Genomic DNA, 27400 nt, shown 5'->3' with positions numbered 1-27400 from the left:
CACCTAACCTAACCTTACAATTAAATAAATTCCCTAAATTAAATACAATTAACTAAATTCAATACAATTAGCTAAATTACAAAAGCCCCCCACAAATTACAGAAAATAAAAAACAAATTACAAGATCTTTAAACTAATTACACCTAATCTAATAGCCCTATCAAAATAAAAAAAAACACCCAAAATATAAACAACCCTAGTCTAAACAAAACTACCAATAGCCCTTAAAAGGGCCTTTTGCGGGGCATTGTCCCAAAGAAATCAGCTCTTTTACCTGTAAAAAAAAAATACAAACAACCACCCCAACAGTAAAACCCACCACCCACACAACCAACCCCCCAAATAAAAGCCTAGCTAAAAAAAACCTAAGCTCCCCATTGCACTGAAAAGGGCATTTGGATGGGCATTGCCCTTAAAAGGGCATTTAGCTCTATTGCAGCCCAAACCCCTAATCTAAAAATAAAACCCACCCAATACACCCTTAAAAAAACCTAACACTAACCCCTGAAGATCCACTTACAGTTTTGAAGAGCTGACATCCATCCTCAACGAAGCCGGGAGAAGTATTCATTGAAGCGGCAAGAAGTCCTCAACGAAGCCGGGAGAAGTATTCATCCAAGCCAGCAGAAGTGGTCCTCCAGACGAGCAGAAGTCTTCACCCAGACGGCATCTTCTATCTTCATCCTTCTGACGTAGAGCGGCTCCATCTTCAAGACATCCGGCGCGGAGCATCCTCTTCAATCGACGACTTCTTCTACAATGAAGGTTCCTTTAAATGACATCATCCAAGATGGTGTCTCTTAGATTCCGATTGGCTGATAGAATTCTATGAGTCAATTGAAATTAAGGTTGAAAAACCTGGAACAGCCAATAGAATGCAAGCTCAATCCTATTGGTTGATTGGATCCAATAGGATTTTTTCAATAGAAGATGCCGTCTGGGTGAAGACATCTGCCAGTATGGAGGACCACTTCTGCCGGCTTGGATGAAGACTTCTCCCGACTTTGTTGAGGACTTCTTGACGCTTCGATGAAGACTTCCTCCAGCTTCGTTGAGGATGGATGTCGGCTCTTCAAAACTGTAAGTGGATCTTCAGGGGTTAGTGTTAGGATTTTTTAAGGGTGTATTGAGTGGGTTTTATTTTTAGATTAGGGGTTTGGTCTGCAATAGAGCTAAATGCCCTTTTAAGGGCAATGCCCATCCAAATGCCCTTTTCAGGGCAATGGGGAGCTTAGGTTTTTTTTAGTTAGGCTTTTATTTGGGGGGATGGTTGTGTGGGTGGTGGGTTTTACTGTTGGGGTGGTTGTTTGTATTTTTTTTTACAGGTAAAAGAGCTGATTTCTTTGGGGCAATGCCCCGCAAAAGGCCCTTTTAAGGGCTATTGGTAGTTTAGTTTAGGCTAGGGTTTTTTTTTATTTTGGGTGGTCTTTTTTTATTTTATAGGGCTATTAGATTAGGTGTTATTAGTTAAAAGATCTTGTAATTTGCTTATTATTTTCAGTAATTTAGTGTGTTGTTGTTTTGTAATTTAGCTAATTGTATTGAATTTAGTTAATTGTATTTAATTTAGGGAATGTATTTAATTGTAGGGTTAGGTTAGGTGTTAGTGTAAGACAGGTTAGGTTTTATTTTACAGGTACATTTGTATTTATTTTAGCTAGGTAGTTATTAAATAGTTAATAACTATTTAGTAACTATTCTACCTAGTTAAAATAAATACAAACTTGCCTGTAAAATAAAAATAAAACCTAAGCTAGATACCATGTAACTATAAGTTATATTGTAGCTAGCTTAGGGTTTATTTTACAGGTAAGTATTTAGTTTTAATTAGGAATTATTTAGTTATTAATAGTAAGTTTTATTTAGATTTTTTTTAATTATATTTAAGTTAGGGGGGTTAGGGGTTAATAACTTTAGTATAGTGGCAGCGACATTGGGGGCGGCAGATTAGGGGTAAATAAATATAGGTAGGTGTCGGCGATGTTAGGGGTGGCAGATTAGGGGTTAATAATATTTAACTAGTGTTTGTGATGCGGGAGTGCGTCAGTTTAGGGGTTAATTTGATTATTATAGTGGGGGCGATGTCCAGAGCAGCAGATTAGGGGTTAATAAGTATAATGTAGGTGTCGTCGATGTCAGAGGTGGCAGATTAGAGGTTAATAAGTGTAAGATTAGGGGTGTTTAGACTCGGGGTTCATGTTAGGGTGTTAGTTGTAAACATAAAATATGTTTCCCCATAGGAATCAATAGGGCTGCGTTACGGAGCTTTACACTGTTTTTTTGCAGGTGTTAGACTTTTTTTCTCAGCCGGCTCTCCCCATTGATGTCTATGGAGAAATCGTGCACAAGCACATACAACCAGCTCACCGCTGACTTAAGCAACGCTGGTATTGGAGTGCGGTATGGAGCTCAATTTTGCTCTACGCTCACTTGACTTTTAACGCTGGGTTTATGAAAACCTGTAATACCAGCGCTGTAGCAAAGTGAGCGGTGACAATAACGTGCAAGTTAGCACCGCATCCCTCACAATGCAAAACTTGTATTCAAGCTGTAAGTACTTTTAAATAAAATAAAAACTTAGGCTGTGAAATTCAAAATAAACTAAGCTCAACCTATAAATAAACCTAATATAACTATTTTAAAAGGGCTGGGCGTGCTGGGATTTGCGTCCTCTGACGCATATGACGTAGGCGTTTGCGGTTGCGGCCAGACACGCTGTTGTACACAGGTGTGCTGTTAGAGAGCGGGGAAGCAAAGGAGGTGCTGCAGCTTGGAAGCTACAGGTCCCGAGCCTACCCCCAAAAGACAGAGTGCCAAGCTGCGGAAAGTCGCTACGCCTGCAGAGTTTGACGACAACAATCACTCTTGGCTGGAGCATTCGGCTTGAGTATAGCCGCGGAGAGCAGCGGCAGTGACGTCGCACAAGTGCCTACAGATCTTCTGCACATGGTCCGGTAACTCATTTATGGCCTAACATGTCTATTGGCCATGGACATTTTACTTGTTTTCACATTCTATATATCGTCAGAGTATAAAAACTTGCAGCGCTCTAGTGGATAAATTTACACTGCTTGTTGGGTATATCTAGTCTGGTTATTCTTTATTATTGTATGTTGGAGGGTGAAGAAAGCTAGACCGGATAAAGAGTAAAACTTTGCTGAGGGGTGTTGTTAAACTGTCGCCCCAGTGAGCTAGCTATATAAGTCCCTCATACTAAAAAGGGAAAGATTAGCCAGTGAAGCAACCTGATTAAGCTGGCACGTATTGGAGTCTCATAAGACAGTGATTTATGACATATTATTGGCTGTATGGCTACTTGAAAAGTACAGGGCCTAATAAGTCTGGTCTAACTGGATAGGGTGAAGATTGGATGTGATAAGGCTGGGGCAGGTATCATAGCACCCTGTATGCAGATACTATTCGGTCAATTGCCCTTTTGGCACATGAGTAAGTCCCTTATAGTGTGACCAGTGAAGCGCCCTCGAGAGTATCATATTGGTGCTATACTAACCCTCTGTATTTGGGAGTCTCCTATTGATCCTATTGCTGGACATTGCAAATACTGCAGGCCTATATAACAAACTGTTTCAATCAAAGGTTTTAAGACGCCTCTCCCTGTACACTTTAATGGTTCCCGCAGGACAGCAAGGCTGAACAAAAATAAAAAGTCTCTATTTGGCGCAAAAGTGTTGTCAGATCTCAAAAGGACTGTACAGCTGTTTTCTTCTTTTGCTTTTTCCTATAGCTGGACACTGCTGAATGAAGCATGGAGTAATACAAAAGTGAAAATTTGAAGCTAATTAGCTGAATACCCTTCTGCTGTATAATAACTTGTTGCTCTGTGAATTTTTCATGATTTTTTTAAGATCATACCTGTCTAATATCTATTCTGGTTTTTTTAAGTGATGCAAAAGCAGTACGGTGTGTATTGTAAAATCCATTATTCTGTGTTCGCTAAGCTATTTTTTGCTATAATTTTATTTGTTGAAGGGGGGAAAAAGGGGTAGAGAGGAAAAGGGGATTTGACTGCACTGTATTGCATTTTTTTTTTTTTTTTCCACAAGCACTAGGTCAATTTTGAAGAGGTTAAAACGCAGGGGCCTAAGCTTTTTGCAAAATGTTAATTTAAGGTCGAGACTAATATGCACTGTATAATTTAAAATATTCACTTTTGTTTGCTCACATTTGTTGAAAAGGATTTTTTTTTTTTTGGGTTTCATTTGTAGACACGAACATAAACTAAAAAGACACAGAGAAATTATAGGTTTAGATACAACTTAGTTTCACAAGTATTCACAGGACTTGATTAGTCCTGTGGTATTCACATGGAGAAATTTGTACACACTGTCAGAGTCAAATCCCCAGGCATGGCACCCAAAAAAGATAAAAAGAGTAAAATAGGTGTTGTTTTGCAAGAGAGTATCAGCGAAGAAAATCTTAACACAAAGATGGATACAGATTCACAATCCTTAGTCAAGGCTATTTATGATGCTATGACCCCTCAGTTTGAGCAGATTCGTCAGGATGTTTTATCACTTACTAATGAGATTCATGTATTTAATAACAGAATTGAAGCTGTTGAGTCACGGATTTCAGACATAGAAGACAGAATGAATATTACAGAACAGGATACAAGTGTATATAGGACCTCACTCAAAAAGTTACAAGACAGGGTAGATGATCTTGAGGATAGATCGAGAAGGAATAACCTTAGAATTTTAGGTATTCCAGAAACAACAGATTATTCAGATCTTAGTAAATTTATGACAGAGAAATTACCAGTGTTATTAGAAATGTCCGGGCCCAAACGTCAGCTGATAGTTGAGAGAGTACATCGAATAGGTCAGGAAAAAATTAGAGCAGATGGGGAAAAAAATACTGCGCCCTATAATTGCTAAAATGCTGAATTTTCAAGATAAAGTCGAAATATTAAATGCATATCGCAAAAAGAAAGAGGTCTTGCTAGAGGGTGATAAAGTACTTATGTTTCAAGATTATTCGGCCGAAACTACGAGTCGGCGAAAGGGTATGGCCCCATTATGCACCCGTATTATACAGAAGGGGTATGAAGCCTTTTTACTATATCCAGCTAGGATTAAGGTACTTAAAGAGAACTCAGCAATAATATTAAATACGCAACAGGAAGCAATCAAATTTTTAGAAGAAGGGAAATAGTCTAGAGGTGCCCTGTAGAATCACTCTAAGATTAGGGCTTGATAATGGAATGTATGTATGTTTTTCGGTTTTTTAAAAGAAAGAAAAGTGTCTATATGTTTTTTTTTTCTTCCCCCACTTTTTTTTTTTTTTTCTTCTCCCCAATGTCTGCCCATCGGTGGAATATATTTATCTCCTGCTTAATGGTATTAAACTATTTATCTCTTTTTCACGATGGATATGGCAGATAAAGCAAATATAGAGTTAATATCATGGAATGTTAGAGGTATTACGTCGCCAATTAAAAGGAAAATGATTGTGAAGAACCTTAAGAAGTTTAGATGTAATATAGCATTTTTGCAGGAAACATATATAGTACAAAATGAAGCAAACAAATTAAGAACAGGCTGGGTGGGGGAAGTAATTGCGTCAGCAGGGGTAACTAGAAAACGAGGTGTTGCAATTTTGCTGCACAAAGATCTTGAGTATAAGATAACCCATACGGAGATAGATGTGGACGGCAGATATATAATTTTACAGATGGAGATAAGAGGTCAAAACTATGTATTCTGTAATCTTTATGGTCCTAATAATAATATACGCGAATTTTGGGATAAAATTCAGGTGAAACTAGCTCAGTTCATTGAAAGTAAATTGATAGTTGCAGGTGACTTTAATTTGATTGCGCAATATCCGCTGGACAGATGGCCCTGTAAAGGGAAACGCAGCTGTAAAGATAAAAAGGATATAACTCTCTTTAGAAAGTTTGGGAATGCCCTTAATTTAAAAGACATTTGGCGCATTAAAAATCCTGAGCTGAAAGGCTTCACCTGTAAATCTAACACCTTTAAAACCCTTTCTCGCATAGATTATATTCTGATTAATGAAAGACTGATGGCGTCTGCTGAAGCAGAGATCCGGGATATCATTATTTCAGATCATGCCCCAATTTCGCTGACGCTACCAGTAGCCTTGCATCAGAAAAAAAGCCCAGTATACTCTTTTCCCAAGTTTTTATATGCAAACAGTGGATTCAGAAATTGGTTAACTGATTCATGGAGGAAGTTTGCGCATTACAATGCACAGTCAGTCTCAAGTCCGGAGACCTACTGGGAGGCGGCAAAGGCGGTTTTAAGAGGAGAAATAAAAGCCTACCTCCATAAATTATGGAAAAAAAGCTATAAACGTGATTTACAGCTATCTAATCAACTGGCTAACGCCTTCAATGCATATACTCAAGAGGCTTCTCCGATTAACTGGCAGAGATATACCTTGGCTAAAAAAGAGAGGGAGATTTTCCTCCAACAAAAAGCGGCAAGTGAAATTAAAAGGACTAATGCACGGATGTACAAATATGGTGGCAAGATTGGGAGAAATCTAGCCAATTTGGTTAAACAAAGTCGTGGCTCTAATTACATTTTGGCTATCTCTAATAACGATAGAAGGGTTACTGACGGTTCTGAAATTAGGGCACAATTCTTGGAATATTATAAACAGCTTTTTCTTCCAAGAGAAAGCAATGAAAATAATAAAAAGGCTTTTTGGAATATGTTTAAGGTACCCTGCTTAGATAGAGAAACTGCTAAAGTCATGAGTAATCCAATCGCAAAAGAGGAAGTCATACAGGCTATAAAAGAGTGTCGCCTGGGCAAAGCAGCAGGCCCTGATACATTCCCGGCAGAGTTTTATAAAATTTTGTCAGCACAGATTGTTGACCCCTTGCAGGATTTGTTTAACGCGTACTATCAGCAAGGACACCCAATTTCAGTAAATTTTAGTGCCTCATTGATTGTTTTGGTCCCGAAAAAGGGCAAGAATGTGGAAAAACTTGATTCGTATCACCCAATTTCATTGCTTAACACGGATTACAAGTTATTAACAAGTATTCTTGCGGCCAGATTACAGAAAGTCCTGGTTGACCTGATTCATGCAGATCAAACAGGCTTCCTAAAGGGTAGATCTTCCTTTATGAATCTACGGAAATGTCTTCTGACTGTTGAATATATCAATACTAGAAAGAAGCTTAACAAACTTGATAAGGAGGATAAAGCTATTATCGCATTGGATGCTGAAAAAGCTTTTGATGCCATCAGCTGGGAACATCTTGCCTTCACCTTAGACCAATTTGGCTTTAAAGGCCCTTTTCTATCTTTTGTACAAGCCCTTTATGATAAACCTAGATCGGCATTAATAGTTAATGGGGAATGTACAGAATATTTTCAATTATTTCGGGGAACCCGTCAAGGCTGCCCTCTGTCGCCCCTATTGTTCAATCTGAGTATTGAACCACTAGCGATTGCCCTTCGGAGCTCAATTAAGGGGATAAAAGTGAGCAACATGAATACTCAAATATCTTTATACGCTGACGATCTTTTAGTATTTCTCTCTAATACTCGGCAGGAGGTACCAGTACTTTTGCATTTGCTTGAAAGTTTTGGATCCTTTTCGGGATACACAATAAATTCAAAAAAATCGGAAATGTTATGGTTAAATCAGACTCGTGACTCTCTTGTTGCAATACCGTTTCAGGAAGTTAAATATATTAGGTATTTAGGTATATCTATATCTGCTTGCCCGGAGCACTGGTACAGGGCAAATTTCTCGGCAGTCATTAATAAGATCATGGAGGATATGAGAAAATGTTCATTCTTCCCTCTTTCATTGGCTGCTAAAATTAACTTAGTCAAAATGATTGCCCTACCTAAATTGCTATACGTGATGCAGAATATCCCTCTTTTTTTTACATAAATCTAATCTAAAACAACTTAATGCTGCTTTTGTGCGGTTTCTATGGGATAAAACTAAAGCAAAGTTATCTCTAAAAAGGCTGTTTCAGCCTAAAGAACAAGCGGGCCTGAGCTTTCCTTCGATGCAAAAGTATAATCTAGCATGTCTAATAAAAATAGTCCCAGATTGGTTAACGGAGAAATGGCTCTTGACATTCAGAGACATGGAAAAAGATATGTTCAAACCTTATTCGCTAAAAGCATTAGTTCATATAAATCAGAAAGATTGGCCACTAGAACTTAAAATAATGAACACCTTCAAAAATCCCATAATTGCCTGGCATAAGTTATGTCACCTCTTGAATATTAATTTCCATTGTTCGAAATATCTCCCTATACAAAACAATCTGCTATTTCCGGCAGGTTATGAAACAGATGTGTTCATAAGGTGGAAAGCACAAGGACTTGAATCATTTATGCAGTGTATAGATTTGGATAACTCTGTGATACATACATTCAGTGCGCTGAAAGAAAAATGTAACCTTCCAAATTGTGATCTATTTGGATTTTTCCAAGTTAGGCATTTTCTGAATACACAACAGCTACAAGATTTTAATCAAAACTGGGAGAGAGTATATATGGGCCTAAATTGGTTTCAAAAGGGAAAGGTCGCCATATCACAATGGTATAATCTTTTCCTGCTTAAGGAAGGACAAGTGGCTATGCAATGTTTACAGGAAAAATGGGCGCGGGATATACCTGCCATAGAGCTTAAAACAATTGAAAAGAGCATTGCAAGGGTATGGGCAGCGACGCCACAATTATCTTGGCGTGAATCTCATATTAAATTAATAAATAGAGTTTATATCACGCCAGCGGATGTTGGAAGATGGAATAGAGCCCAGACTTTTTCTTGCTCACGATGCAGTAGGCATAATGCTAACCTGATGCATTGATTATGGGATTGCCCAAAAGTAAATCAATTTTGGAGTAAAGTATGAAGTAGCTTTGAACAAGGTGGAGATATTTTTTTTGAAGAGAGTTAGGGAACGTGAAGAGAATATTATTTTTATTAATTTTGTAATACTTTGTGCAAGAAATGTTATATTTTCCTCGTGGAAGTCAAATAAACAACCTTCCCTTAATAGGCTGCTTAATCAAGTAGAGGCTAAAATGATTTTGGAACAATTTGAAACCTCATTAATTTCTGAAAGTGAAATTGACAACTTTTTCAGAAAATGGAGTGATTATATATTCTCAAATCCAATAGAGATACAAATAAGACTTATCTCACCCTTTAAATATTCTAGCTGGATTCAAAATGCTCTCCTAAGGGGGGCAATCAGTACTGAGATTCTTGCATAAAGCTTCTAATTACTGTCCGCTTGGGCAGACGGTGGGGAATTTGGATTTTTTTTTTTGTTTTTTTTTCCTTCTCTTTCTTCTCCTCTTCTCTCTTGCTCTCTCTCTCTTTTTCTCTTTTATTAGTTTGCCTTTGTGGCTTTTTTGTGTTTTTTTTTTTTTTTTTTTTTTTAATTATAAAAATCTTCCAACAAGTGTACGACTGATTGTCTGCCGTAAATTTTATCTAAATCAATATAGATTTTTTAGATAGGAAAAGGTATCAAGGGATAGCTCAGAGCTTGATTAAGAGGCCCATAAATAGCCTAAGATACGTCTCAATAAAATGTTTTCTGCAGGTCTAGGTATTGCTCGTCCCAGGTTATAGACGCTGTCAATATACCCAACTATGGTTCAAAGTCTTGTCTACAATATAGTTATATGTGCTAGCTAAATTTTTAAGGCAGAAGATCACTGTTATTATTGTGTTTATATGGGCTAAGTAAGATCATGTTGAATTGTAACGTCTGGGTTCATTCACCCAGCGAGGTGTAATGATCCAGCAATAATGTATAAATGTTGCTCTTTGCCTTGTTGGACAATAAATAAAAAAAAAAAAAAAAAAAAAACTATTTTAAAAACTAAAATAAACCAAAAATAAAAAGCCTAAGTTACAAAATGAAAAAATCCTAACAGTACGAAAAAAAAAAAAAATTACAAACCCCCCCCACTAAAATTACAAAAAATAAAATAAATCTAAGATTACAAAAATGTATTAAAAAATAATAAATTAAATTATCCAAAATAATTAAAATTAAATGTAATCTAATACCCCAATAAAAACAAAAAAGCCACCACAAAATAAAAACACCCCCTAACCTAACAATAAACTACCAACAGACCTCAACTGTTTAACCTAGGACATTACCCTAAGTTAAACAGTTCTTTTACATTAAAAAATTACAAAGTACCCCCTAACAGTAAACCCCCCCCATCCAACCAACCCCCCCAAAATTAAAAAAAAAATAAGTCTAAATAAACCTAAGCTACCCATTACCCTAAAAGGATCATTTGTATGGGCATTGCCCTTAAAAGGGATATCAGCTCTTTAGTGCCCATTAAAAAATATAAAAAGGCCTAATCTAAAAAAAAAAAAACACCCAAAAAAAACAAACCTTAAGTCTAACCCCGAAATAGGTACTCACCGTTCCTGAAGTTCGGCAATGAAGGTCTTCATTCATGCGGCTCCATCTTCATCCATCACAAGACCATCTTCTATCTTCTTCCCAGAGGTATGGAGCAGTCTCCCCTGAGGTGCAGAGCAGTCTTCCTCGATGCGCAGATACAGAGCGGTGGTCCCCTTCAGCAGCGGCGGTCCTCAGCGACGTTGAGGCTCTTCATGCGATCTCCACTGTACACTGAAGATTGAATGCAAGGTACTCCTTTTATATTTGGGGTACCTTGCATTCTGATTGGCTGATTTTTTTAATTTTGTAACTTAGGTTTTTTAATTTTTCATTTATTTCAGTTTTTTAAAATCGTTATATTAGGTTTATTTATAGTTTAAGCTTAATTTCACAGCTAAATTGTAACTTTAATTTAAAGTTAGGGGGTGTTAGATTTAGGGGTTAATAGTTTAATTTAGTGTGTTGCAATGTGGGGTCTGGTGGATTAGGGGTTAATAGATTTATTTAGGTATTAGCGATGTTGGGGGTCGGGGGTTTAGGGGTTAATAGTTTTATTTAGGTGTTAGAGATGCGGGTGTGTGGCGGTTTAGTGGTTAATAACTTTATTTAGTGTCTGCGATGTTGGGGGCGGCGTATTAGGGGTATTTAGACTGGGGGTTTATGTTAGGGTGTTAGGTTTTTACATAACCTTCTTGTCCCTATAGACATCAACGGGGTTGCGTCATAGCAATCTCCATTCCGCGATCGCAGATGTTAGTTTTTTCCTAACACTTTCTCTCCATTGATGTCTATAGGTGAAAACGCGCATGAGCACATCAAGTCTGGCTTTGGCTTTTGTGCGGTATGGAGCTTATCGCACCATGTTGCACAACAATGAAGGTTTTTTGTTAACTTGTAATGGCAGCACTATAGAAAGTGCGGTACCGCTAAATTTTTTTTTTTTTGATAACTTCTAAAAGTAGTCAGATTGTGCCGAACTTGCATTCGGAACATCTGGAGTGACGTAACCATCGATCTGTGTCGGACTGAGTCCGGCTAATCGTATGTTACGTCACTAAATTCTACTTTTGCCGGTTTGTAGGGCTTGATAACTATGGTGAATCAGCCACACCACAAATACGCTGCGGAATTCCAGCGTATTTGCGGTTGACGGCTTGATAAATAGAGGCCACTGTGTTTACTGGATGTACCTGAGAGCTATCAGTGAGCTCTTGTCTGCAATTGCATTTGCACTATCCTGAAGATACTGCTGTTTTCTGCTTATTTGCTTAATAAAGTCTCTGACCTAGATTTGGAGTTTGGCGTTAGCCGTGAAAACCAGCGTTAGAGGCTCCTAACGCTGGTTTTAGGCTACAGCCGGTATTTGGAGTCACTCAAAATAGGGTCTAACGCTCACTTTTCATCCGCGACTTTTCCATACCGCAGATCCCCTTACGTAAATTACGTATCCTATCTTTTCAATGGGATCTTTCTAACTCCGGTATTTAGAGTCGTTTCTGAAGTGAGCGTTAGACATCTAACGACAAAACTCCAGCCGCAGGAAAAAAGTCAGTAGTTAAGAGCTTTCTGGGCTAACGCCGGTTTATAAAGCTCTTAACTACTGTGCTCTAAAGTACACTAACACCCATAAACTACCTATGCACCCCTAAACCGAGGTCCCCCCACATCGCCGACACTCGAATAATTTTTTTTAACCCCTAATCTGCCGACCGCCACCTACGTTATCCTTATGTACCCCTAATCTGCTGCCCCTAACACCGCCGACCCCTGTGTTATATTTATTAACCCCTAACCTGCCCCCCACAACGTCGCCTCCACCTACCTACACTTATTAACCCCTAATCTGCCGACTGCAAAGCGCCGCCACCTACGTTATCCTTATGTACCCCTAATCTGCTGCCCCTAACACCGCCGACCCCTATATTATATTTATTAACCCCTAATCTGCCCCCCACAACGTCGCAGCCAGCTACCTACAATAATTAACCCCTAATCTGCCGACCGCAAAGCGCCGCCACCTACGTTATCCTTATGTACCCCTAATCTGCTGCCCCTAACACCGCCGTCCCCTATATTATATTTATTAACCCCTAATCTGCCCCCCACAACGTCACCTCCACCTGCCTACACTTATTAACCCCTAATCTGCCGACCGGAGCTCACCGCTATTCTAATAAATGTATTAACCCCTAAAGCTAAGTCTAACCCTAACACTAACACCCCCCTAAGTTAAATATAATTTACATCTAACGAAATTAATTAACTCTTATTAAATAAATTATTCCTATTTAAAGATAAATACTTACCTGTAAAATAAATCCTAATATAGCTACAATATAAATTATAATTATATTATAACTATTTTAGGATTTATATTTATTTTACAGGTAACTTTGTATTTATTTTAACCAGGTACAATAGCTATTAAATAGTTAAGAACTATTTAATAGCTAAAATAGTTAAAATAATTACAAATTTACCTGTAAAATAAATCCTAACCTAAGTTACAATTAAACCTAACACTACACTATCAATAAATTAATTAAATAAACTACCTACAATTACCTACAATTAACCTAACACTACACTATCAATAAATTAATTAAATACAATTCCTACAAATAAATACAATTAAATAAACTAGCTAAAGTACAAAAAATAAAAAAGAACTAAGTTACAAAAAATAAAAAAATATTTACAAACATAAGAAAAATATTACAACAATTTTAAACTAATTACACCTACTCTAAGCCCCCTAATAAAACAACAAAGCCCCCCAAAATACAAAATGCCCTACCCTATTCTAAATTACTAAAGTTAAAAGCTCTTTTACCTTACCAGCCCTGAACAGATTGAGCTCGCATTCTATTGGCTGTTCCGATCAGCCAATAGAATGTGAGCTCAATCTGATTGGCTGATTGGATCAGCCAATCGGATTGAACTTGATTCTGATTGGCTGATTCCATCAGCCAATCAGAATATTCCTACCTTAATTCCGATTGGCTGATAGAATCCTATCAGCCAATCGGAATTCGAGGGACGCCATCTTGGATGACGTCCCTTAAAGGAACCGTCATTCTTCAGTTGGACGTCGCCAGAAGAAGATGGGTCCGCGGTGGAGGTCTTCAGGATGGAGCCGGTCGTCATCGGATGAAGATAGAAGATGCCGCTTGGATCAAGATAGTTGCCGGTCCGGATCGCCTCTTCTTCCCGGATAGGATGAAGACTTTGGAGCCTCTTCTGGACCTCTTCAGCCACCGGATGATGGATCGCCAACCCCCGCTTGGGTTGGATGAAGATTTTGGAGCCAGGACGGATCGGTGATACCTGGTGAGGTGAAGACAAGGTAGGATGATCTTCAGGGGCTTAGTGTTAGGTTTATTTAAGGGGGGTTTGGGTTAGATTAGGGGTATGTGGGTGGTGGGTTGTAATGTTGGGGGGGGGTATTGTATGTTTTTTTTTACAGGCAAAAGAGCTGAACTTCTTGGGGCATGCCCCGCAGAGGGCCCTGTTCAGGGCTGGTAAGGTAAAAGAGCTTTTAACTTTAGTAATTTAGAATAGGGTAGGGCATTTTTTATTTTGGGGGGCTTTGTTGTTTTATTAGGGTGCTTAGAGTAGGTGTAATTAGTTTAAAATTGTTGTAATATTTTTCTTATGTTTGTAAATATTTTTTTATTTTTTGTAACTTAGTTCTTTTTTATTTTTTGTACTTTAGCTAGTTTATTTAATTGTATTTATTTTTAGGAATTGTATTTAATTAATTTATTGATAGTGTAGTGTTAGGTTAATTGTAGGTAGTTTATTTAATTAATTTATTGATAGTGTAGTGTTAGGTTTAATTGTAACTTAGGTTAGGATTTATTTTACAGGTAAATTTGTAATTATTTTAACTATTTTAGCTATTAAATAGTTCTTAACTATTTAATAGCTATTGTACCTGGTTAAAATAAATACAAAGTTACCTGTAAAATAAATATAAATCCTAAAATAGCTATAATATAATTATAATTTATATTGTAGCTATATTAGGATTTATTTTACAGGTAAGTATTTAGCTTTAAATAGGAATAATTTATTTAATAAGAGTTAATTAATTTCGTTAGATTAAAATTATATTTAATTTAGGGGGGTGTTAGTGTTAGGGTTAGACTTAGCTTTAGGGGTTAATACATTTATTAGAATAGCGGTGAGCTCCGGTCGGCAGATTAGGGGTTAATAATTGAAGTTAGGTGTCGGCGATGTTAGGGAGGGCAGATTAGGGGTTAATACTATTTATTATAGGGTTAGTGAGGCGGATTAGGGGTTAATAACTTTATTATAGTAGCGCTCAGGTCCGGTCGGCAGATTAGGGGTTAATAAGTGTAGGCAGGTGGAGGCGACGTTGTGGGGGGCAGATTAGGGGTTAATAAATATAATATAGGGGTCGGCGATGTTAGGGCAGCAGATTAGGGGTACATAGGGATAATGTAAGTAGCGGCGGTTTACGGAGCGGCAGATTAGGGGTTAATAATAATATACAGGGGTCAGCGATAGCGGGGGCGGCAGATTAGGGGTTAATAAGTGTAAGGTTAGGGGTGTTTAGACTCGGGGTACATGTTAGAGTGTTAGGTGCAGACGTAGGAAGGGTTACCGCATAGCAAACAATGGGGCTGCGTTAAGAGCTGAACGCTGCTTTTTTGCAGGTGTTAGTTTTTTTTTCAGCTCAAACAGCCCCATTGTTTCCTATGGGGTAATCGTGCACAAGCACGTTTTTGAGGCTGGCCGCTTGCGTAAGCAACTCTGGTATCGAGAGTTGAAGCTGCGTTAAAAATGCTCTACGCTCCTTTTTTGGAGCCTAACGCAGCCTTTATGTGGACTCTCGATACCAGAGTTATTTTTATGGTGCGGCCAGAAAAAAGCCGGCGTTAGTTTTTCGGGTCGTTACCGACAAAACTCCAAATCTAGCCGTCTGTCAAATAATATTATAAAATATATATATTTTTTTTTTAAATCTACTTTAAACCATCTACTGTGACAGGTTTAATGTATTAAAAAATCTGAATGTGTAGAGGCTGTATGGGCTCTGTAAGAAGCAGAAGCTGTAATAGAAAAAGTGTAAAACTAGGGCTCTGCCAATCTACTTACACCTCAGTGTGAATGCTAAAAGCAACTTTATATTGATTTATAAATTATAAAAAAACACTGATTTCTATCTACAGTGTCTGTCTGTCTGTCTGTCTTTCTTTCTATTAGAAATGTGCATTTGTTTTTTTTTAACAAATGCAAATTCGTGACTAAACAGGAATATTTGTTTTGTTTCCGCAAAATGAATATTCGAACTAAGGCACCCCAAAATTTAAAGAAAACAGATAAATACAGATGAAATTCATCAGTATTTTTTTTCCCTTTAAATTGTTTAAATACCTACATTTTTTGTGCTGGAGAACCACTCTAACCCCTTACTCTTCTCCTTTAGCGCAGGCCCTGGGAGCCGCCGCGCTAAGCCTCCTTTTAGCACGGCCGAGGTTCTCCAGTGCGCTAAAGGTAAGTATAAAGCTACATGTGACCTTTTTCTCCTGTAGCTTTGGAACATTTACTGTACGTTTCTTTTTATTTAGTATTTGTTTAGTTTAAAATGGTGCAGTCAACAAATATTCAGGGGAAAGTAATTTTCTTGAATATTTGGGGAATCTTATTTCCTTAAATATTCGTTCTGAAAAATCCCAAATTCATACCCCAAGAAGAGAATTAATTAAACTGTTATATAGAACAATATTCTATTTACATAAAAAAAAAATCATTTAAGGATGATTGTTTCCTAAAAAAATATTATGTAGAGGCTGTTTAAATTTAAATCAAAACTAATACAACAGTATTCATTGTGTGCTTCCTACTAATACTCATTAGATAACTAGTACTTCTTATTAAGCATCATTGGCTGAAATGTAGGACTCTCACAGCTCTGTTAATGGAGTGGAACAAAAACCTGAAAGCCTACAAAGAAAGCAATATTTAGGACAAGAGAATGCATTTTTCAAAAACAAACAAACGGCTAGATTACAAGTTTTGCATTATGAGTAAAAAAAGCAGCGTTAAGGCTCATAACGCTGCTGTTTTACTACCGCTGCTATTGCGAGTCTTGTAGGTACAGCTGTCCTGCACACTTTTTGTGTGTAAATTTGCGTAAAGTCTTTTTTCAATAGGACTTCCATAGCGCCGATATAACAAGTTTTTTTTTTTAGGCCAAAAAGTGAGCAGTACAGCCTTTCCCTCAAGATTCGTAACGCATTCTAAAGTCAGTAGTAAAAGTACACTAACACCCATAAACTACCTATTAACCCCTAAACCGAGGCCCTCCCACATCGCAAACACTAAAATATAAATATTAACCCCTAATCTGCCGCTCCAGACATCGCCGCCACTAGAATAAACATATTAACCCCTAAACCGCCGCACTCCTGCCTCGCAAACACTAGTTAAATATTATTAACCCCTAATCTGCCGCCCCTAACATCGCTTCCACCTATCTACATTTATTAACCCCTAATCTGCCACCCCCAATGTCACCACCACTATACTAAAGTTATTAACCCCTAAACCTAAGTCTATCCCTAACCCTAACACCCACTAACTTAAATATAATTAAAATAAATCTAAAGAAAACCTACTATTAATAACTAAATAATTCCTATTTAAAACTAAATACTTACCTGTAAAGTAAACCCTAAACTAGCTACAATATAACTAATAGTTACATTGTATCTAGCTTAGGGTTTATGTTTATTTTACAGGCAAGTTTGTATTTATTTTAACTAGGTAGAATAGTTACTAAATAGTTATTAACTATTTAATAACTATCTAACTAAAATAAATACAAATTTACCTGTAAAATAAAACCTAACCTGTCTTACACTAACAGCTAATCTTGAACTACAATAAAATAAATTACCTAAATTAAATACAATTACCTAAATTAAATACAAATACCTAAATTAAAAAAAAAAACATAACACTAAATTACACAAAATAAAAAACAAATTACAAGATCTTTAAACTAATTACACCTAATCTAATAGCCCTATCAAAATAAAAAAGCCCCCCCAAAATAAAAAAAAACCCTAGCCTAAACTAAACTGCCAATAACCCTTAAAAGGGCCTTTTGCGGGGCATTGCCCCAAAGAAATCAGCTCTTTTACCTGTAAAAAAAAATACAAACAACCCCCAACAGTAAAACCCACCACCCACACAACTAAACCCCCCAAATAAAACCCTAACTAAAAAAACCTAAGCTCCCCATTGCCCTGAAAAGGGCATTTGTATGGGCATTACTCTTAAAAGGGCATTTTGCTCTATTGCTGCCCAAACCCTAATCTAAAACTAAAACCCACCCAATAAACCTTTAAAAAAACGTAACACTAACCCCTGAAGATCCACTTACAGTTTTGAAGAGCTGACATCCATCCTCATCGAAGCCGGGAGAAGTCCTCAGTGAAGCGGCAAGAAGTCCACAACGAATCCGGGAGAAGTGGTCCCCCATACGGGCAGAAGTCTTCATCCAGATGGCATCTTCTATCTTCATCCATCCGGCGCGGAGCAGGTCCATCTTCAAGACATCCGGCACGGAGCATCCTCTTCTTCCAACGACTCCCGATGAATGACAGTTCCTTTAAGTGACATCATCCAAGATGGCATCCCTTAGATTCCGATTGGTTGATAGAATTTTTATCAGCCAATCGGAATTAAGGTTGAAAAAATCCTATTGGCTAATGCAATCAGCCAATAGGATTGAACTTAAATCCTATTGGCTGTTCCAATCAGCCAATAGGATTGAGCTTGCAATCTATTGGCTGTTCCAATCCAGAAGATGCCATCTGGATGAAGACTTTTGCCTGTCTGGAGGACCACTTCTCCCGGGTTGGATGAAGACTTCTCCCGGCTTTGATGAGGACTTCTTGCCGCTTCGCTGAGGACTTCTCCCTGCTTCGTTGAGGATGGATGTCGGCTCTTCAAAACTGTAAGTGGATCTTCAGGGGTTAGTGTTAGGTTTTTTTTAAGGGTTTATTGGGTGGGTTTTAGTTTTAGATTAGGGTTTGGGCAGAAATAAAGCTAAATGCCCTTTTAAGGGCAATGCCCATACAAATGCCCTTTTCAGGGCTATAGGGAGCTTAGTTTTTTTTAGTTAGGGTTTTATTTGGGGGGTTGGTTGTGTGGGTGATGGGTTTTACTGTTGGGGGTTGTTTTTATTTTTTTTTACAGGTAAAAGAGCTGATTTCTTTGGGGCAATGCCCCGCAAAAGGACCTTTTAAGGGATATTGGCAGTTTAGTTTAGGCTAGGTTTTTTTTTTTATTAAATAATAATAATAATAATAATAATAATAATAATTTATTAAATATCTTGTAATTCATTTTTTATTTAGTGTAATTTAGTGTTTGTCTTTTTGTAATTTAGGTATTTGTATTTAATTTAGGTAATTGTATTTAATTTAGGTAATTTATTTAATTGTAGTGTAAGGTTAGGTGTTAGTGTAAGACAGGTAAATTTGTATTTATTTTAGCTAGATAGTTATTAAATAGTTAATAACTATTTAGTAACTATTCTACCTAGTTAAAATAAATACAAACTTGCCTGTAAAATAAAAATAAACCCTTAGCTAGATACAATGTAACTATTAGTTATATTGTAGCTAGCTTAGGGTTTATTTTACAGGTAAGTATTTAGTTTTAAATAGGAATTATTTAGTTATTAATAGTAGGTTTTCTTTAAATTTATTTTAATTATATTTAAGTTAGTTGGTGTTAGGGTTAGACTTAGGTTTAGGGGTTAATAACTTTAGTATAGTGGCGGTGACGTTGGGGGCGGCAGAATAGGGGTTAATAAATGTAGATAGTTGGCGGCGATGTTAGGGGTGGCAGATTAGGGGTTAATAATTGTAGGTAGGTGGTGGCGATGTTAGGGGCGGCAGATTAGGGGTTAATAATATTTAACTAATGTTTGTGATGCAGGAGTGCGGCGGTTTAGGGGTTAATATGTTTATTATAGTGGCGGCGATGTCTGGAGAGGCAGATAAGGGGTTAATAAGTTTAATGTAGGTGTCGGCTATGTCTGGGGCATCAGATTAGGGGTTAATAAGTGTAAGATTAGGGGTGTTTAGACTCGGGGTTTATGTTAGGGTGTTAAGTGTAAACATAAAATGTGTTTCACCAGAGGAATCAATGGGGCTGCGTTACGGAGCTTTACGCTGCTTTATTGCAGGTGTTAGGCTTTTTTTCAGCCGGCTCTCCCCATTGATGTCTATATTGAAATCATGCACGTATAACCAGCTCACCGCTGACTTAAGCAGCGCTGGTATTGGAGTGCGGTATGGGGCACAATTATGCTCTATGCTCACTTCTTGTCTTTTAACGCCGGGTTTATAAAAACCTGTAATACCAGCGCTGTAGGTAAGTGAGCGGTGACAATAACGTGCAAGTTAGCACCGCACCCCTCTCGCCGCAAAACTCGTAATCTAGCCGAAAATCTGTTATACATTCCATAAAACTACATAGCCCCAGGATGGCCATGAAATATTGCAGTATGCAAATTGTGTGCATACTTTAAGCAAACTGTGGCCACAATTTACCAAAACTTGCATACTTTTTCTTTAAATTATGTTAACATTTTATTAACTAAAAGGCCTTTTCTATACATGATGATGATGTATGTGTTAATATTTCTTTTTTCCTATAAAAATAGCAATGATATTTAGGTGCTACATTTTTGGTGAAAAAAGAACTATGGGAAAACCCAAAGAGTTGATTCTGTAGGTTGGTCAGGTAACAAAATAGTTCCCCTGTCACTATTTCTGCAAAGTATACAATAAAGCTGCCAAAATGAGCAGCAAAATTGGTAGAACAATTGATTTATTCTGTCTTTATTTCTATATTGTTTATTCAGCATGACCCTCAAACCAGATAAAGAAATGACATAAAACTAATGTGTGTATGTGTTAGTCACAGACTCTGTTCCTGACCTGATATCACAAGAGACTCTATTCTGCAAAAAACATTATGCTTTTGAGGCTGTGACGGACCTCTCGGTACCCTCTCTGGGTATGTCCGACCTGTTCAGCTTCCCTAACAGCTGGAACCACCAATGATTCAGAAAATTTCCCCAAGAATCAGACAGGACCGATTTTGGAGTAAAAACAGGGTGAACCTTTATTGAGAGAGACACACACATTTTATACACTTCCAATCCCTCTCCCTGAATAAACATTAGCTAGAGCAGCAGATTAAACAATAGGAGTGTAAACAATAGGAATGTCTTCAAACTGTTGAATAGGACATACAATCCCCTACCCCTGCCCACAAACTTCACAGCTAGACTAGATATACAGACATATAACAGCAGGAGGTCCCAACATTGGAATGTCTGTGCTGATTGTAGACATTCAGCATAGTCCTATTACTCTCAGTTTATCACAGAGGCCTATGGGAATGTGTAAACCAGTTTAAATGTTGTAATCTACAAACCCAAACAAAATGTTTGGCTTAAATGTGGGCATAATAATAATAATAATAATAATAATAATAATATATATATATATATATATATATATATATATATATATATATATATATATATATATATATATATACATATATATATCTATACATATATATATCTATACATATATATATATATACAGTAAATATATATACACACACATTAGATCCCTTTGCCTTATCATTTTTAACTCTTTAAACATATATCCTATCAACCCTTAAAATACATTTATATTAATATTATATGTTTTATTAAAACTGTGTATATGAGTATAATAGTTTATTTTAATATGTTTTTGATGTGATTTATGATTTTTTTTTTCCCCTTATAGTTTACTTCAGGTCTCAAGTCAATTTAAATATTCTAGCCAATTCTGGCCCTGAATTGGGAGCCACGTTTCTCAAGTGATTACAATGATATATCATATAGTATATTAATATAAAAACCCGCAGCAAACGAGTTTCAGCCAAAAAGCTCCCAAAATGACTTTTTGTGTGTAAAGTACCTATTTTAGTAAAAGAAGCTGATAGTTCTCCTAAAACTGACACATTCAATAGCCCATTCAAACCTCTTAAGGTTAAAGGATAGCTCTATTCATGTCACCACTTCACACTGGAAATTAATTTAATTTGCATGTTCACACATTAACCTATTGTCATCACAATACATCTAGTCTTGGCAGGATGGACATATGTCTATATTCTGTAAATCACACTTGCACTTTCATGATTGACACTAACACTACTGCCGTTATAACATTGTATTTTTACAATTATAAATGTTTTTTTAGGGTATTTTTACAGGTGGTCGCTTAGTTAAGGCTTTCGTAGTTAACTATTGCAACCCATTTCCATACGCACCACTACTAACTTATCTAAATGCATCTTTTAGGTTATTAGGATGCACAGAATGTGCAATCTTTTTCTATCCTATATGGCCCATTTTCATTTTGGTGGGAACTGTAAACAAAATGGCAACTATGAGTTTCTATGCAAAACACTTATAGTAACTTTTTTTAAAACAGGATTTCAACTCCAAACAGAGCATCCTCAACCGTATAAAATCATGAAAGCAAAAAGCCCAGCATATCATGGCACAGAGTCACAAAATGCTGAACTTTTCGCTTTCATGATATTAAACAGTTGTATTAGCTCTTTCTGCTTTTAATATTCTGGAATAAAGTTTGCTATGCTTTTTATCACTCCCGGATTGCTGCTCCTTTGTCCAAGGTTCCAGGAACATTTGGAGTGTGGATAAGTTTCCCTGTTGCACGCTAACAGTTTTTCTGCGCACCTGGCTCCTTCCCCAGTGCTGTTACATAAATCGTGCTTCAAGTGAAGAATGCAACAGGGCTCTGAATAGATCGGATTACTACGGTCGGATAGTTCTAACTGCTGCAATAGTTTACATAGCGTGGCACATGTTCTATGGGGAAGAGATAAAATATATTACTATATGTTTTTAATTCCTGAATAATGACATAAAAGCATTCATCCACCTAGCATACTAAAATGTGTATCTGCTTTCATTTAGAAATATTTAACTCATTGGGTAAACTGTCTCTTTAACCTGTCTCTCTTTTTTTTTCTTAGGTGTAATGAATCATGATGCCGACTCAATTTATAATAATTATGCAGAGGGTATAAATCATTTCAGTGGCAGTGGAACAGCAGCAAGCATAGCAGCAAACAGAATATCATATTGCTTCAATCTAACTGGACCATCTCTTGTGATTGACACAGCCTGCTCCTCTTCTCTCGTCGCATTACATTATGCCTGTCAAGCTATTAAACAAGGTACAAACATAAACTATTAGCAAATCACAAACAAAACAAAAAATAAAAATTAGGTTAAAGTTATATAATAGTACATTTAAAATACAAGAAGCATTTTTTGCAATATCCTTCTTTTGGAAAAAAAATACTTCTGTTAAAAATATAACTGTTTGAGAGGCACAGCACACTGAGGTTATGAGCTATAATGTGCTCCAAGTACTGGTGATGTCACATGTGATCTCACTAAGGGTATAAGGAGCCTGTGTGGAAGTCAATCACTTTTGCAAAAAGAAAAATATTGTAAGTATTCCTCTAAAGGTATGTGAAATACACTTCAATGTATTTTAACTATGTCTAGTAATGTAAAGAAGGCTTAACTTGTATTGTCCAAGTAGAAATAAAGAAACATTATAATTGTTATTTTTTCTGATAATTATAGTACCACATTTACACTGAAATGTAATTTTTCATATTTACAGACTCAATTAGAAGAAATTAGTAAAGTATGGTTAATCATAGATTATATTGTTTTTTTTATAGTAAAGGGTAATAAGTACAGTTTAGTAAAACAATATTACTAAATTAAAGGGGCATTATAATATTTTAAATTATCCAAAGTATACAATAGCAATATAGCACTTAATTGCAAAAAAACATGTACACAAATATTACTCATTATTTAGCAAGATTGGCAAGGTTTTCTTATCTAAGAGCAGTCAAGCTACTGTAACCAAATAAACACTCTGGACTCCACTTATGAAACTGGGACCAAGGCATCTAAGCCCATGTTAATCAGGCTCACTCCTAACCTCTCCACCACCTTTGAGAAGGCAGATTAAAATCATCTCAGATTTATCCAAACTGGGTGTTTGATCCCTGCTCTTGCATGAATGGTTTTGAAAGATCAGTGGGGGGGACAGGATTGCAGAAAAGAGTACTGGTGCAATCTTAACTACTCCTAGTGATATTTGCAACTATGGTGTTGAGCTTTGGCAGAGAGGTTCCACAGATAGGTTGCCCAGACGTGCCTTGTTAAATCATAGCCTTTAGATAGAGCAAGAATTAAGATGTGACCAAAAATACACACTTAGATGATATAATAATTTACTAAGTGGTAATTGATCATAAAAAAATAGATTAAGAGATTGGAGGATTGGAGAAGCATACATGAAGCAAGATCCCTTATACTAACTGGAAAGTAAATATTGAAATCTTTGCCAGTAATTCAAATAAATGACTACACAATAAAAAAATCTTATATATGTGTTGTAATTTTTGCTTAATACTTCCCTTCAAGAAAGAGAACATAGGGCTAGATTCCAAGTGGCACTCTAACTGTTGCATGCAAACATTATAGGGTTTTTACCAGCAACAGAAATAGTGCTTGTATTAGGAGTTGAAAGAAAATGCGTTCGCTTGCGTGCAATCAATATTTACGCTTGTCAGGTTAGCGCAACTTGAGAGCTCGCGTAAAGGGTAGGGGAAGAAAAAAGTTGCATTAAACACAACATAAATACACACAAAAAAAAATATACAATACACAAAAGTACAGTTACACTCATATAAACACTATCTTATAAAATTAGTTTAAAAATAATATAAAAGTAATAAGGTTAGGAGGGGGCAGAGCCGGCCATAGCTAAAATGGCAGCATAACCCCGGAGCTCCTAATACCGGCTTCACTAAACTGCCCTAAAATGACTACATACTCCTGCTGTAACCGGAATATGGGAACACCATCCAATAGATAAAGCACTTTAGATCATAATGGTCTAAGTAAGATCCAGATAAGAGACAGAACTGAGGATCATCCAGGACCGGGTAAAAGCCAGCGACCACCAGACACAGCACAGCACCTCCAAGAGATATCGTCAAGAGATATCATCATGAAGTTTAAACAATTTAATGAAAAGGAAGAGATCCTGAATCTTTTACATAAGCACCAACCGGTGAAATTTAGAGGTGTGTTACTTCAATTTTTTCAAGATCTATCACAAAGAACACTACAAAGGCAAAGAGAGTTAAGCCCCATAACCCCACTATTACGTCAGAAAATAATTTTGTATCGGTGGGGTTTTCCCTTTCACTTATATGTCCTACATGGTAATAGAAAACTATCCTGTCGCTCTACAATTGAAATCAAGGAATTTTGTAAGACTTTGGACATAGACCCTCCTAAGATACCAGACCTGGAAGAACCCCAAAAGTCACCTAAGAGAAAATCAGCCCAGGAGGAGCCGCATGGATGGCAACAAGTAAGCTCCAGGGCTAGAAAGAACTTATCACCCAGACAATCTTCCACAACAAGAGGTGAAAATGATAGAGACACCTAAACCTGGCCTGAACTGTACTTCTTAATGTGTACAAAATATGGGTAATGTATAGTTAAACTTTAGCTCATTTTCGTTCATTAGTCAAAGGTTATAACAGTGTTTATGTTATAAATGTTAGGTTTTCATAAGTCCATATGTTGGTTGACATGTTTGATCTGTAAGAATCCAGATAAGCTACAAAAGTTTAAGACATGGGTTTAAACCTAAAGGACCCTATAGTAACAAAGAATGGGCAGTTATAAAATACACTGATAATAAACATGCTAGAAGCTGGTTTTTAACCCCTTATTGTTAACAAAAAAATGAAACCAAGAATTCAAAAGTGTATACCTTTTGGGTATTACAGCACATAGTAGACAAGTTAAGTAGTCGGTATTACCAGACTTTGTTAAACTATTTTCTCTTGTTAGTTAAGGAAATTATATTGTTATGTTATATTCTTTCTATGTTTTCTTTTCTTTATTTTTCTTGTGCACACGACAACATTGAAGAGAGCTTAGGTCTAACCAAATCTATATATAAAACATATAATGGCACAAACAGATAGAAAAGTTGTATTTATATCTCAACATGTGAAAGGATTTAATTCCCCTCAAAAAAGAGCAATGGCACTATTAGATTAGTCTAAAAGAAAGGGAGATATACTGTTTTTACAGGAAACACACTTTCAGAGACTAAAAGAACCAAAATATTTAGGCTACAACAGTATACACAACGTTATCATAGCTCGGCCACAATGAAAAAAGTGGAGTTATCATCCTTATACACAAAGATATACCATTCAAGCACATACAGACACATAGAGATCAAGAGGGCAGATTTTTAGTTATATTTGGTCTTCTATATGTCATTCCTACAACCATGATCAACATATATGCTCCAAACATTAAACAACTCCAGTTCTTTAGGAAAATTTATAATCGTATATTAGATATAACAAAGGGCATACTACTGATTGGGGGCGACTTCAATATACCATTTGATACCCGTATGGATACTACGAATCCAGGTCCAACCACCTCCAGGAAGTCCATCAGATACTTAGGGAAGATGATGAAGGACTGTAACCTATATGATATCTGGAGACTCATACACCCACACAGAAAGGATTATACATTTTCTCAAACCCGCACCATTCATACAGTAGGCTAGACTACATGTTCTCCAATTCAGATGGACTCACATTGCTACAATCGACGAGAATTTCACACATCCTGGTCTGATCACTCAACGGTAGTTGATCAATTTAAATGTCCCAACACCCCTATCCATCCCTATACATGGAAACTGGATGACACCCTTTTAGGACACACTAAAACAATAGAACAAGCTGAAAAGGCGCTAACAGAGTACTTTATTTTTAACTCCTTAAAAGATAGTGACCCATACATACGGCTAGATTATGAGTTTTGAGGTCCCAACGCTGCTTTTTAACGCCCGCTGGTATTACGAGTCTGGCAAGTACAGGTGTACTGCTCACTTTTTTTCCGCAACTCGAGCATACCGCAAATCCACTTACGTAAATTGCGTATCCTATCTTTTTAATGGGATTTCCCTAACGCCGGTATTACGAGTCTTGGAAAAAGTGAGTGGTACAACATCTCTTGTCAAGACTCCTACCGCATTTAAAAGTCAGTAGTTAAGAGTTTTATGGGCTAACGCCGTAACATAAAACTCTTAACTAAAGTGCTAAAAAATACACTAACACCCTTAAACTACCTATTAACCCCTAAACCCCACCACATCGCCCCACAAAGGCCCCACCACATCGCAAACACATAAATACATTTTTAAACCCCTAATCTGCCGACCAGACATCGCCGCCACTTCAATAAATATATTAACCCCTAAACCACCGCACTCCCGCCTCGCAAACATTAGTTAAATTTTATTAACCCCTAATCTGCCGTCCCTAACATCGCCACAACTATATTAAATGTATTAACCCCTAAACCTAAATCTAACCCTAACACCCCCCTAACTTAAATATAATTTTAAATAATCTAAATAAAATTACTACAATTAACTAAATTATTCCTATTTAAAACTAAATACTTACCTATAAAATAAACCCAAAGCTAGCTACAATATAACTTATATTTTTATTTTACAGGCAAGTTTGTATTTATTTTCACTAGGTACAATAGTTATTAAATAGTTATTAACTAGCTACCTAGTTAGAATAAATACAAATTTACCTGTAAAATAAAACCTAACCTATGTTACAATTACACCTAACACTACACTATTATTAAATAAATTAACTAAATTACCTACAATTAATTACAATTAAAATAAATAAACTAAAGTACGAAAACAAACAAACACTAAATTACAGAAAATAGTAAAATAATTACAA

The 27400-nt window shown here is 36.6% G+C and overlaps 1 protein-coding gene across 1 annotated transcript in view; it reads left to right on the top strand.

Moving 5' to 3' along the window:
- LOC128661436 (uncharacterized) overlaps nucleotides 1-27400 on the top strand; it is a 207736-nt gene that overhangs the window by 54050 nt on the left and 126286 nt on the right. Inside the window, exon 4 of the mRNA XM_053715691.1 lies at nucleotides 22526-22729. Within this exon, the coding sequence (XP_053571666.1) occupies nucleotides 22526-22729 (204 nt within the window). The remainder of the gene's footprint in view (nucleotides 1-22525; nucleotides 22730-27400) is intronic.

The sequence above is a fragment of the Bombina bombina genome, chromosome 5, assembly GCF_027579735.1.
Source record: "Bombina bombina isolate aBomBom1 chromosome 5, aBomBom1.pri, whole genome shotgun sequence".
NCBI lineage: Eukaryota > Metazoa > Chordata > Amphibia > Anura > Bombinatoridae > Bombina > Bombina bombina.
Note: the sequence above shows the minus strand (reverse complement) of the source record. Positions and strands in the feature narration are given on the sequence as shown.